The following is a 13,422-nucleotide window of genomic DNA, read 5'->3' on the forward strand; positions in this document are numbered from 1 at the left end:
TTTAGTGCTTTAGAAGAACCTACAACAATCCAAGCATCAATACGTAGTTTATCTTTTGAATGTAACTGTTACCTCTGCAGTCTGAAAGGCCGTGGATGTGCTCGATGTTGAGAGGCTGTCCGGGTATGAAGGACTGAGCCGAGCCGAAGTCAACAATCTTCAGGTGGTTACAGTCGTCCACCAGCATGTTATCAGACTTTAGGTCCAGGTGGATGACTCTGCGGCTGTGAAGATAATCGACCGCGCTCAGGATCTGAACCAGCAGCTCTGCAACATGATTCTCTGCATACAGATCTCTGAGGAAAAAAACACAGACATGTCAGTCAAACATACCAACAGCTCTGCAACTTGATACAGATGAGATAGACACAGTACATGGAAATAAAGTCATTTCCATTTAATCAATCAAATTCCAACATTTCCCTTGATGAGAATTCCTTTTATATTTGTGTTACATAGGAAAACAATATTCAGAGATTATAAGTTCATGTAAACTGGCGATAAATGGGGCAGAATTTCTCACCGGCACTGTTCCTTATTCAAATTTCCAATTATATTGTCTGTCAATTCTGTGCGAGTTGTTTGAAATACAGGTTATTCACAACAAAATATGACATAAAAAAGACTCTCCCTTTAGGTCTAAATCAAATAAGTACACAAGAGTGGTGATTTTGACCTGCTGTTGTCACTTCACATTCGCGTCAGGCCTCAACCGTCCTGAGGAATTAGTTTACCTCGCAGCGAGACTGTGGAGCAGCTCCTTGCCAGGACAGAGCTCCTCCATCAACACCATGTAGCAGCGGGTGATGAAGGCAGCGTGCAGCTTAACCAAGTGAGGGTGATGCAGCCTCCTCAGTAGCTGGTACTCCCGCAGCACCAACTGTCTCTGCTCTGCCTGGTAAGGAGTGATCTTGGCGGCAAACACCTGGCTGGTCTCAACATTCCTACTCAAGTTTACTACGCTGAATCTACCCCTGAGAGGTGTGAAAACAGAGGATGAGTAAGAGAGAGTGGTTTGATGGCGAAGACGCACAAACACTGAACGAGCAGGTAAAGGATGATGGTCGACATGTTACTGTTGTTAAATTTGTGCCTTTATGAAATACAAATCATTTTGCTTGCTTGGGATGTTTTCGGTCAACAGCTGTAGCTACCTGTTAATCTCAGAGAGGAAACTGTAGTTCTTGTCTTTTGTTTGACCTTCTGAACCAGCGACCTTTGATCCGAGTGACTCAGTCTGAATGAGTGGAAGGTGGATCTCTGCAAAACAACAAAAATGTAGATAGAAATGCTGTTACTCTCATGTTGTAGCTGTTTGTACGTCACACACCGAAGCTAATGTGTTTGTTTAACGCAAAAAAAAGCTAAATTAATGTAAGAGTTCACACATGCACAACTTCAAAGACACAGCACTATTTTTCTTGCCTTCAGGATAAGTGGCCATTACAACAGGAGCTGAAGCTTCACTGAACGGTCCCGCTCCTGCCTTTGTGATGCAGCCCACCCTGAACGCATAAGAAGCTCCTCTGGGTAAGTCCTTCACCACATGGTAGCTCTCTGTCACCTCGTCTGACAGGACGGTCCACTCCCCACCTGAGGAGACACGAAACTTATTTCATGGCTTTCCGGTATGATCAAGCAAGAATTATTTTAGTGAAGTGATTTCAGAGATAAAAACTTTTTAATTTTTTTTTTGCAATGTTTATTCAACTATACTCTTGATCTCAAAACACATTGTTATCCTCCATAACAGCATCTTCCTTAACAACCTCCAACATGTCCAAGCTTCCAAGACCTCAAAGGTCAGTTCACCATTGTAAACTGTGAGTTACACAACTGAAATCATTTAAAATGGTGAGAAAATATCTATTGCATAATTTTTTGGGGTATTTCTAAGTGTGGAAAGGGAGTCCAACCTGATTAGCCAATGTCAATTTTTTGGAATTAAAATAAAAAAATAATAAAAAACTACTTCATTCGAAAATAAATTTTACTGAAATTTACTATATCATGCTTTCAATTTCAGTATAAAAATGGATTCATTTACCAGCAAAATTCCATCTCAGAAATAAAGGAGAGTTCTAGAGTCATTTTAAACCAAAAATAAGCATGAACCCACCGTCTGTACAATACTGCACACAGTATGTGACAGGCTCACTGGACTGAACAGGCCTCCACACCAGCAGGACTCCACCTCCATCTAACTGCAACACCTCAGCCTTGTTGGGACAAACTGGCACGTTTGGATAATGACAAAAAGTTAAACAGCACTCTTATCGTAGAAACTGTGAGCGTCAGGTGAAAATCAAAATACACAACTCATTGAGTTTATCATTGGCTACCTTTTGTCTTTTTGAATGCTGGTATTTTAAAAGACGGCAAGAGTTTTAAGCCTCTCTTTTTGGGACTCTCAAGACCACTCCTTCGCTTACGCTCAGCTGGGATTGGCGATGAGTCTTTTACGATTGGCCCTACTATGAAGAAAAGATAACAACAAATGGAACAAATAATGTAATTTCCAACCATACATTATCACTTCTATGTAGTGCATATACTGAGTATTATATAGTATGTATGTAAAATTCCAATTAAAGGCTTGAAACATCAGGAATGTAATTCCTATTTAGAAAAATGCACAATTAAAATACTGGGCAGTAACTCGCCTGCTTTATTCACATCCTCCTTACTGGAAGACCTGGAAAACAGTTTGGTCAGGCTGGAGGCTGAAGCTCTCATCTTTTTCCTAAGAGACATAGTGGGTGTATCAGGCTTCATTATCTCTCCAAGTGTGGGCCCTAACTCTGTGCTCTCCAGCTGGGAGTATGAATGGCCAGTCCAGGACTGCCTGCGGAAGATCTTCAGAAGTCCCAGTTTGGGGGACTTTCCTGTAGGTGGCCGAGGTTCGAGGGCTGGAGCCGATGCATGTCTCTGTAGGCCAGAGACCTCTTTCTTGTCCTTTGCCCTTGGGGGTCTCTCAGGAGCCTGCAGAGAGCAGAGGCTGGGACTGGGGCTGGGCATTAGTGGTGTCCCAGGCTGACCTCTGCTGTTTGCAGATAAATTGGGATTAGAGCGTGTGCGATTACGTGGTGGTGCCTGAGGAAATGAGCTTCTGGGTTTCACTTCTTGAAAAGAGCATGGGGAGGGTGAAATCAGGGGCTCTCCCTGTTCATCATATCCATCACTTTCTCCTGATTTGTACATCCCTCTGAGATGACCACGAGTCAGGTCCTCACAGGAGCCGAGTCTGCTAGACGACTCAGAGCCACCGTGCTCTAAAATAAAAGACTCAGCCAGAGACCCTTGGGAGCCGGCATAAGTATCTCTCTTTGTCTGCTCCTGATCGAACCCGGACTTCATTCTGTCTCCAGCAAGGAAATTTGTGGTAAGAGACGATCCACCAAATGTGTGAGTCCCTTGTACTGGAGCGACAGAGCCTCTTCTTCTTGTGGCTCGCTGCGAGCTTGCTGTGGCCAGTGAATTCCTGTCTGCCACTTCATCGTCTGTGAGGTCTTCCTTCATACTCTGAGAGCCCTCTTCCTCACTTTTCTTTGCACGGCCGGGGGAGCTGGGAGATCGGCGTGAATATTCATCTAGAGACCTACTCCTTCTGTGAGGAGGCAGATTGCCGTGGGCAAAGCCCACTCCACTGTCAAATGAGCAGGACTTCTGCATGGAGGGCTGGATGGATCCCCGTCTCGGGCCCCGGCTGCTCTCTGTGTCATCCTCGACGTATTCAATGAGCGGCTCATTGAGACGCCCAGATAAGCTCCTCCGGAGAGGCTTGCGCCCTCTCTCCTGCTTTTTGGCTTGGAATTTGTCCCTCAAAGACATATGTCTTGCAGACATTGGTGAAAGCTGATGAGAGGTGTTATAGAAGGTGCTCCGGATGACACTCCCTCGTGGGATACGACCTCCATCACTCCCTGAACCCTCATCCCCATCAGAAAGGTAGAGAGATGGATTGCTATCCTTGCTGAAGCTACGCTCTCTCTGAGGTGTCTGTTGGTCTGTTGTAGTTGATGATGCGAGCGACTGCCTGCTCACACTCCGCTCTATTACACTCCTCCTTTCCACCATCATCTCATCCTCTTCCTCTCCTAATGTCCCTTCCTCATCCTCCTCTCCATACAGGGGATGTTTGGCAAAAGGCTCTGGGATCTGTGCCCTCTCCATTAAGGGATCATATTCTTCCTCTGTTTCCTCTTCCTCCTCAGTCTGGCTGTAGTGTTGGAAAAAGTCCCAGGAATCGGCCTCATCATACTCCGACGAGGAGCCGCTGCTTAGGGAGGTGCTGCTGTGTTCCTGAGGCTCCCGGGGCACTGTCGCTGAAGTCTCTCTAAGAGGAGCATCAAGCAGCTCAGGAATGGGCTTCAAGGTGAGCACTGAACCCACGCATGTCAAAGAACGCTGAGAAGGCAGATGGGAGAAATACTGGTGAAATCATGTTTTCAGGACGGTCGTGACTTGAGCTTTAAACGCCTGTCAACGTCATAAGAAACAAGTTAAGGCGTCCTTTTTTTTACCCACACATGAAGCAGCTTACCTGCCATTTCCTTTTTGAGATGAAAACTTTCAAACTCTTTGTGCTGATTTCATCAGTATCTTCTCCTGCATGCTCATCCTGTGACAATAATCACAAAGCATTTGGGTTCTCAGATGATTCATTTGACAAAGCTGGAATTAAACATGTATCGCTTTGTATTTCATCTTACCTGGAACCACTCATGGCTCAAACACTCACAGGCAGATGGCCGCTTCCTGCACAGCAAAATCAAGAAATGTGAGATATTTTCAATGACTCAGCTGAAACCAAGGGGCAGGGGTCAATTGTGAGAAAAAAAAAAAAATCACTCACTACCATATGTGAGAAACTACAACACAAGGTTGGCAAACACTGAGTTTTGAAAAATGTGTTGTGATATTCTTTGAGCAATATTTTTTACATTATTAGTGAAAAGTGCCTGAAGTCTCAAATAATCATGAACCAAGCTAACAGAGTCATCTTTTTCACATCATTACTTAATTCTGTTTGCAGTTGGGCGACTAATCTACACTCATCAGTCATATGGAAAGTTTTAAGACTATTCAATTATGTAACAGGTTAAGCGGAAGTAAAATTGCTACTATACTCTGGATCTGGCTGAAGGACCATGTGGAGAAAGTTCTTGGCTTCAGGACTCCTGCACATGACGTCCGGTGCGTCCCAGTTTAGAGTTCCCTCTCCCACCCTCAGCAACGTTGCACGGTCAGTGTCACCCATGAAAGGGCATCGGCACACAAGACTGTCAAGATAACATAAATAATTGTGTTAAAAAAGGATTTTTTTTCATTTAAAATCATGCATTTTTAAGGTTTTGAGGATATTTTAAAAAGGCTTTGATACACACCACAGGTATGCCATGACACCCACAGCCCTGTAGAAGAAAATAAGAACTATTACGAGAAAGTTTAACTTTTAGCTTTTGTCTAAGATACAACAGCCATTGCAACGCTTTTTCTGAAGGTTTCCAAATGGATATTCAGAGACAAATGCACTGTACATTTAGACATGACACACAAAAGGTATTTGCACGAATTAACTCAGTTTAGCAATCAAACTCACCAAATATCAGTGGCCACAGTGACGGGTTCCTGGTGAACGATCTCAGGTGCAACAAACTCAGGTGTACCAAGCATGCTGTACTGGTGCCGGGATATGTCTATTTCCTGGCAGAAGCCAAAGTCGCAGATCTTGATCTCATCTCTCGGTGGATACACCATTAAAATATTATCAGGCTAAAAGGAGATAAAATTTACAAAAATTTAGTCAAAACTACGTTAAAAATAATGCAAATTAAAATGGTGAAATATCAACTGAACTGTATGAACTTACGGATCAACTTACTTTAATGTCCAGATGCAGGATGTTCAGGCTGTGAATATGGCCAACTCCTTCGAGAATTTGAAGAATATATGACTGAATCTTTAAGAAAAACAATGGATATTTGTCAAGAGCTGTAGGCTACGTCATATTTGCAAAACTTTGATGGTTTTGTAAAGACAAATGTGAGTTTGTACCTCTTTTTCTGAAACAGAGCCTCTCAGTAATAAATGGTCCAAAAGTCCATGAGAGCAGCACCTAGAAACAAGATTTAACAGGTTGAATGTGGGTACATGTGGTGAAGATAAGCAGGTCAGAATAAGGAAACGGAGGATAAAATGTAGGATACATTTCTGTGATTAGCACGAGCGTGCGTCTGGTGCAAAAGAAGTCCAGCAGACAAGCCACTCTGGGGTGAGCTAGCCGGGAGAGCAGGTCCCTCTCCTGGAAGGCCCTGGTCCGAGTGCTGTTCCGCAGAGGCAGAAACTTGGCAGCAAAGACTTCACCTGTTCTTCTGTGGACGACGCGCTTCACCACCCCAAATGTTCCCCTTAAATGCAGAAAGATAATTTCATATGATATGTCTTGAGAGATTTTAATTGGACATTAAAATGGAGGTCACGTGCACCTTCCAATTTCCTCATGGACGTCATAGATGGTAAATAGCTTCCTCCTCTTCCCCAGCTCCACTTCTCTCTCCTGAGACTCAAGTGGACCTGCAGAAAAACCACTTGTAACTAAAGTAGGCACAGGAAACCGTATTTGAAATAAATTACCGATACCCCTTTTCTTTCTTGCAAGAATATAAATTTGTGTTGTCTAAGTCTTTGCTAATGTTTTGGATATTGAAATGAAGTAATGATGCAGAGCCTCACTGCTCATGTCGTACCTTCTTCAACTGTAAGCTGAGCTTCACAAATGGCATGGCCAGAGTCATTGTTTGCGAAGCAGGTGTATATGCCACTGTCCTCACCCTCAGGGCATACTATGGTCACTGAAAAGCGGGCACCATGCTGCACTATCTTCACATTCTCACTGGCTGCAAGCACCTCTCCATCCTTTAATGACAAATGAAGAGTTTGCTTTCAATAGGGATACCACACAGTCTATTTGAGCCACAGATGTTTCTTGTATTTTTAGATCTTTCAATTAAAATATGAGGTACTCCTGCAACTACATTTCAAAATAAAGATATGAGTGCAAAATACACAATAAAAAAGACTCAGATGAGACAAAATGAAAGGAAAAAAAACAAATAGGGGAAAATTTCAGAGATAACATCAATAGATAAAAATCTTGAAAAAAATTCCATAGATGCAAATTCCACTTCCTCTGCAGCCAATCTGAAAACACTCATTTTGCTTATACCTTGTACCAGTGTATCTGAGGAGTAGGTCTTCCTGTTATAATGGCTGTAAATGTTGCTGGTTGGCCTGGCTCTACACACAAGTCCTCGGTGGGGACCTGGATCGAAGGAGGAGCTATAAAGAAAATAATAATGAGTTGTACAAAATTTGACAAAACTCTTATTAGTCTTAAAATCAAAAAACAAGAGTACCATCAGTCATTTCCTGCATTGGCTCTGAGATGTAGATTTCCTCTTCTTCCTCTTGGTAACAGGGAGGCTGCTGTACTGCATGATCGGACACAGAGGTGTGAACCTCCTCCTCAGGACTTGTAAATAAGAGAAAAGAAAAGGTCGTTAAACAAATGAACCGTTGAGGGAAATTTTTTTCAATCATCAATGATCACGAAGACCTGATTACACAATCAATTCATATCAGCTACCATTTGAAAATGAAAATAAATACAATTCACAGGAAGAAGAAAAATCTTATTGCAGGGTTGCTAACACTGTTGTTTTTGTAGTGGGAGACCCATTCCAGAACGCTGCTGCTGGAGTTTTAACCCGGACTAAGAGATCTGAACACATCACACCAATTTTAAAATCTTTACTCTGGCTTCCAGTCAGTCACAGAATAGATTTTAAAAGTCTGCTGATGGTTTACAAATCCCAGAACGGTTTAGGCCCAAAATACATCTGTGATATGTTCAGAGAATATAAACCCAGCAGAGCTCTTAGATCCAAGGACTCAGGTCAGCTGGTCCAGTCCAGAGTCCAGACTAAACATGGAGAAGCAGCATTTAGCTGTTATGCTGCAAACAAGTGGAACAAACTGCCAGTGGAGATTAAACTTTCACCAAATGTAGACATTTTTAAATCCAGGTTAAAAACATTTCTGTTCTCATGTGTCTATGCATGAAATCTGCACGATATCTTTTAATTTATCTGGACTGTTGCTTATTTTTAAATTAATTTATTTTATTTTAATTTTAGATCCTTGGATCTAAGAGCTCTGCTTGGTTTATATTCTCTGAACATATCACAGATGTATTTTGGGCCTAAACCGTTCTGGGATTTGTAAACCATCAGCAGACTTTTAAAATCTATTCTGTGACTGACTGGAAGCCAGTGTAAAGATTTTAAAACTGGTGTGATGTGTTCAGATCTCTTAGTCCGGGTTAAAACTCTAGCAGCAGCGTTCTGGATGAGCTGCAGATGTTTAATGCTCTTTTTGGGAAGTCCAGTTAAAAGAGCATTACAGTAATCGAGTCTACTGGAGATGAATGCATGGATGAGTTTCTCCTGGTCTTTTTGGGAGAGGAAACCTTTAATTCTGTTGATGTTTCTGAGATGGTAAAAAGCTGCCTTGGTGACAGCTTTGATGTGGCTGCTGAAAGTCAGATCTGAGTCTATCAACACTCCGAGGTTACCAACTTGGTCAGTGATTGTAAGGTCCCGAGTCTCAAGATATTTACCAACGCTGACCCTCTTCTCTTTGCTACCAAACAGAATGATCTCAGTTTTGTCTTCATTTAATTGTAGAAAATTCTCTCTCATCCAGGTTTTACTTCCTCCAGACACTGACACAGTACGTCTGCTGGGCTGCAGTCGTGTGATAATTGATGTTAAAATTCTGAAATATCTGACCCAAAGGGAGCATATACAAGTTAAACAGAAGAGGTCCAAGAATTGACCCCTGGGGGACTCCACAAGTCATGGCCACTCGCTCGGATTCATAGCTGCCAATTGTAACAAAATAACTCCGGCCTTCTAAGTAGGACCTGAACCAGTTAAGGACTGCTCCAGAAAGTCCAACCCAGTTTTCCAGCCTGTGCAACAGGATTCTGTGATCTACAGTATCAAACGCACATGAAATGTGCTATAGAAATAAATTTGATTTGATTTGATTTTGATTATGGAGTCACCTCCAACTCTCACACTGCCCAAACAAATCCTCATCCAAACAAAATGTAGCTCTCTCTCAAAATTAGGCTGTACATGCTGTATGTTGAGTTGTGACACAATATCACATGGATGTACTGTAAAATGTCTGTAAAAATACAACTGTGCTGTGATGAATAGTCTTTGGCAGACTAGATTAAGTGCAGGCTGACTGATCAAGGGCAGACTGCAACTCCAACACAACTGTTAGGATATTTTACTCTACTTTCAGTGGAAAAAAAGGAAATAAAATTGTAGTGCCCAGATACGTCACATAACTTACTGTTCAGAGGAACCAGGAGGAATAATCATCTTTGCAATAGAGGTGGGGCTGAAATCAGCCTGTAACCATTTCTTGACAAAAGTTGTGGACCAGCCCTCTGAGTCAGCATCTATGAAAGAAAAACACAACTCAGCCAAACTTTTAAGTGTAGAGACTCAAAATAAGTATGCAATATAAAATCTATTCAAAGAAAATGGTAAAAATAGGGAAAATTTTAGAAAGCACATTACCTTACAGTCCGGAGACAGTAAGAATGTTCTGTCTTTCTTACCTTGCAACTTCAGGGGTTTACCCCTCTAACCCACCATATCAAGAGGACATGGGCACATGCCCACTCCTGGGCAGAAAGGGCACACTTGCCCAGCACATGACCATCTTGTGGGAGTGGAGAGTTAGCTGGGCATGCGTTGGCGGGAGCAGAAAGGGGAATGTTGAATGGTTATTTGTTATCATGACAGTGATGACTTACATGGAATGGTCCATGTGAGGAACCCCCTGCTTTAGGACTAGTAAAGGGAAGATGGAAAAATATGTATGTTATGGACAATGGAAAGACAAACACGGACTCAAAAATCCAGAAAAATATATGTGCAAATTTCCATGTAACGTGGTTCGATTATATCCAACAGCTTATGTTGCTGGCCCACTCGACAATGCTAACATGCACTTTACAGCTTTATATTCATTTATAATTCTCACAATATCTTTTTCTGCTGGTTTTTTTTTTGGGTACCTGTATGGTCGTGCTCACTTCTGCAATAAAACATGAGTACAATGGAAACACATGCTCTCTGTGGAAAGTGGAAACATGATGAAAAACAGAAAAACATTCTATACAACAAATGTATCAATGTCTTTTCATGGAGAGGATGCTGGGAAGTACAGTATGATGTATATGTTGAATGGCAGCAGCTAGATCCCACTAATTATGGCCACAGAGCACAGTAAATGTTATGGTTATATTTGAGGTTTCTGTCACATGACTACCCTGCGACTGTAACAGCTCTTTGGGTGTGAATTACATGCAGATGTTGAATTACACACAGCTGGTTATTAGAACAGATGACGTGTGCAGGTACACTAAAGTAAAGACTCAAGATCAAAGCGCTAAAGTTGGTTGCTTGAGGACACCAGATGAGAGATTGTTATGTGTAAGAGTGGGTTTAGTGCAGCTGAGAATCACTGTAGCAATCAGAGAAAAATGATTATGATTAACCAATGCCACTTACTCTGAGCAAAGATGCAGTGTGTAATTAAGATTTACACATTTCTTATCATATCGCTAACTTTTAGAGGCCAAAAAATCAAGACAATTTTACTGAAATGACAATGTCAGAAATGCGATGATGAGTGTTCAGCTCATGCATTGCCCAATATAAATCAGTTAATAGCTATGAGAAAACATTTGCTTCGCTGTGCAAATGGAAACAGATTCTTCTTTTATGTACTCTATTAATCAATCAGACAAACTGTGACCCGTGCTATAATCAGTGGAAATCTAGCGACAATTGGTATGGTAGTTGGGCTACTTATTATGTGAGTGTGTGTGAAATGAGGGAAAAGGAAAATGTACTGTAAGTATATGAATGAAATTGGAAAATGGTGCAAACTTGCAAGAATGGATGAATGATAGTGTCTAAAAAGGGAAACTGATCTAAATTGAGATGTAACATGATGTGATGCAAAAAAAAGAGGGCAGGACCAGATGTAAAACTGGACAATGGCATGTGCTTTATCCCCTCTCAAAGACAGGGGACCCAGTAAAAGTGTGGACCACACATGTGAAAACCCAATGGTGGGTTTCCATCCTGTGTGGAGGATGCTTACTTCAGCGGCCCTGATGGTCCTACCTTTTACAGGTAAGTCCTGTGGCGGGTCATTCTCAATGTCAGTCGGTGGAATGAAGGCAGGACACAGACCTGCCTTGCATTTAATGCAGCCAAGTTCATTCAAAAGCTAAACAAAACAAAACATGTGTATCTTGTGATATCAATGATACTGTCTAGATACAATATAAAATTATTGACATGGGTTTTATACCTCACACTCATACTGTCCAACATCTGCCTCAGTTGCCCCGATGACTGTAAGAGACAATATTCCACTCCGCGGATCATTGACAATGGAAAATTTATGGTGGTCGGTCAACTCTCTACCATCTTTCAACCACCTGCAAGCCCAAACGTTCACAATTTTATTAAAAACACAAACACAAAAAAATGCAGCTTTGTCTTGTTTTGTGGTTACATCATCTCTGTGCTGCCGTACCTGATTCGTGGTAAAGGGGTGGTCAGTGTTGAGCAAGAAAACTGGATGTGCTCTCCTTCTATCAGGCAAGCACTCTCCAGACGACTCACAAACCTGGGTGGAGCTGGAGAGATGAAGAAATATATTATGTAAATGTTAATACTTAAAAATAGACTGACAGTAGGGTGGCAGACAAATTTATAATAAACAGCACGGTAGCAGTATTTGTGAGGTCAGTAGTTAGGGTAGTAATAAACTTTTTTAAATGTACAGTAGCATTGTGTAATGTATATCATTAGTAGCAGCTAGAAGTAACGCCAGTACTACAGGAACAAGCATTGGTCACAGAAGTATTTTGCTGTAGTCCAAATTAGATATGAGATGATCATGTATTAGCGTTCCTCTGTGCAAGTGCATGCATTGTATGAGTTGCATTCAGCTCTGATGAAGCTCTGGTAATACACTGTTTCAGCTCACCCTGCACCACCACCATAGCCAGAGTGCCAGCACTGCCCATGGAGCTGGTGGCATAGCAAGCGTACTGTCCGGAGTCCTCAGCAGTGAGGCTGTCCAGGATGAGACTGCATGTTCCCGACCGGTCGGCTGTGATGATGTGACGTGGGTCATCCTCCAAAGGAAGACCGTCTAAGGGGTTAGTTAGAATTTTACTGTAAAGCCATCACTTCAACCAAACCATAAATGCATGTGTGAGAATGTGTTACTCAGAAAAGTTCCCTCTGTAGACTATACCAGAGACATGAAATAAAAATGGTACTGGATGTATCTGCAGCTGTATGCAGGTGTTAGATCACCCTTAAACAAATTAGATATTTTGCTGATATTCAAAATGAAAAATGAATACAACACCTGGTAGTACAAAGACATTAAAACACCAATTAAATGTAGATACTTTAACTCATCAACTGAAAATAAAGAGTATTTGGAGTGTGTGTAAAGAATTGGACATCATTCTTCCTTATCCCTACATTCATCCATCCATGTTCTGTAATATAGAATAACACTTTATTTACCTCCAAAAGGAGACAACCCTACAGCAGTTCTGCTTCCCACATTTATATAGTAAAACATAACTGACCCTTTTGTATACAGTTTTGCATTTCGAACCTTTGATCCAGCAGATAACCGGCTTTGGAGATCCTGAGACTTTGCAGGTCAGTTTGATCGTTTGTCCGATCTTTGTTGTAAAGTCACACAGCAAAGACTCAAAGACTGGTGGGCCTGTTGATAGACACAAACAGATAAGATATTGGACATATCAATTCAGTATAACTTTCTTGATTCTAACTAGCTTAGAGCAAAAGAATACATCTTTTTCATCCATACAGCAGAACTGAGAGTAGAACTTTAGAAATCAGTTGCTCTTGTATTTAAATCATCTTTCAGAAAACAGGAGGGGCAAAGTGTTTTTCATTTTTATACCCTAAGGATTGACTGTCAAACAATGCTCAGTGTCCATCTTCTCATCCTACTTGTTTAGCAAACCAGGAACAGAGGTGAAGACTTACCGTTAGTGAGCTGGCTGGAGCGTTGCTGCAGCTCCTTCAGGTCTTTCAGCCAGGAGAGCTTAACAAGTGTGGAGTGGCCCTGAAGTGTGTACCTTCGAATGGAGCCCCTGTGCTCATGCCACAAGCCCCAGGACCTTTCCTCTGCACCCACAGTCTCCTTTATTTCCACATCATTCAGCTGGAGAGATTGCAGGAGCGAAAGTGAGAAACGTAATGAGAG

General features: G+C 41.9%; 1 protein-coding gene across 5 annotated transcripts in view; it reads right to left on the minus strand.

Annotated features, from left to right (window-relative positions):
* obscna (obscurin, cytoskeletal calmodulin and titin-interacting RhoGEF a) overlaps positions 1-13,422 on the minus strand; it is a 42,390-nt gene that overhangs the window by 1,641 nt on the left and 27,327 nt on the right. For 4 of the 5 annotated variants that reach the window (XM_075485401.1, XM_075485402.1, XM_075485399.1 and 1 more), the window contains 26 exons: positions 13,203-13,380; positions 12,802-12,915; positions 12,154-12,321; positions 11,698-11,800; positions 11,470-11,599; positions 11,280-11,385; positions 9,430-9,538; positions 7,419-7,534; positions 7,229-7,341; positions 6,750-6,918; positions 6,489-6,576; positions 6,210-6,410; positions 6,058-6,118; positions 5,885-5,962; positions 5,603-5,775; positions 5,388-5,414; positions 5,130-5,282; positions 4,713-4,758; positions 4,544-4,621; positions 2,664-4,407; positions 2,343-2,474; positions 2,120-2,233; positions 1,426-1,593; positions 1,155-1,260; positions 735-974; positions 73-296 (listed from right to left, as the gene is read on the minus strand). In XM_075485401.1, coding sequence (XP_075341516.1) covers positions 73-296; positions 735-974; positions 1,155-1,260; positions 1,426-1,593; positions 2,120-2,233; positions 2,343-2,474; positions 2,664-4,407; positions 4,544-4,621; positions 4,713-4,758; positions 5,130-5,282; positions 5,388-5,414; positions 5,603-5,775; positions 5,885-5,962; positions 6,058-6,118; positions 6,210-6,410; positions 6,489-6,576; positions 6,750-6,918; positions 7,229-7,341; positions 7,419-7,534; positions 9,430-9,538; positions 11,280-11,385; positions 11,470-11,599; positions 11,698-11,800; positions 12,154-12,321; positions 12,802-12,915; positions 13,203-13,380 — 4,939 coding nt within the window. The remainder of the gene's footprint in view (positions 1-72; positions 297-734; positions 975-1,154; positions 1,261-1,425; positions 1,594-2,119; positions 2,234-2,342; positions 2,475-2,663; positions 4,408-4,543; positions 4,622-4,712; positions 4,759-5,129; positions 5,283-5,387; positions 5,415-5,602; positions 5,776-5,884; positions 5,963-6,057; positions 6,119-6,209; positions 6,411-6,488; positions 6,577-6,749; positions 6,919-7,228; positions 7,342-7,418; positions 7,535-9,429; positions 9,539-11,279; positions 11,386-11,469; positions 11,600-11,697; positions 11,801-12,153; positions 12,322-12,801; positions 12,916-13,202; positions 13,381-13,422) is intronic. The other variant, XM_075485400.1, reaches the window with a different exon arrangement.

The sequence above is a fragment of the Odontesthes bonariensis genome, chromosome 15 (genome assembly GCF_027942865.1).
Source record: "Odontesthes bonariensis isolate fOdoBon6 chromosome 15, fOdoBon6.hap1, whole genome shotgun sequence".
NCBI lineage: Eukaryota > Metazoa > Chordata > Actinopteri > Atheriniformes > Atherinopsidae > Odontesthes > Odontesthes bonariensis.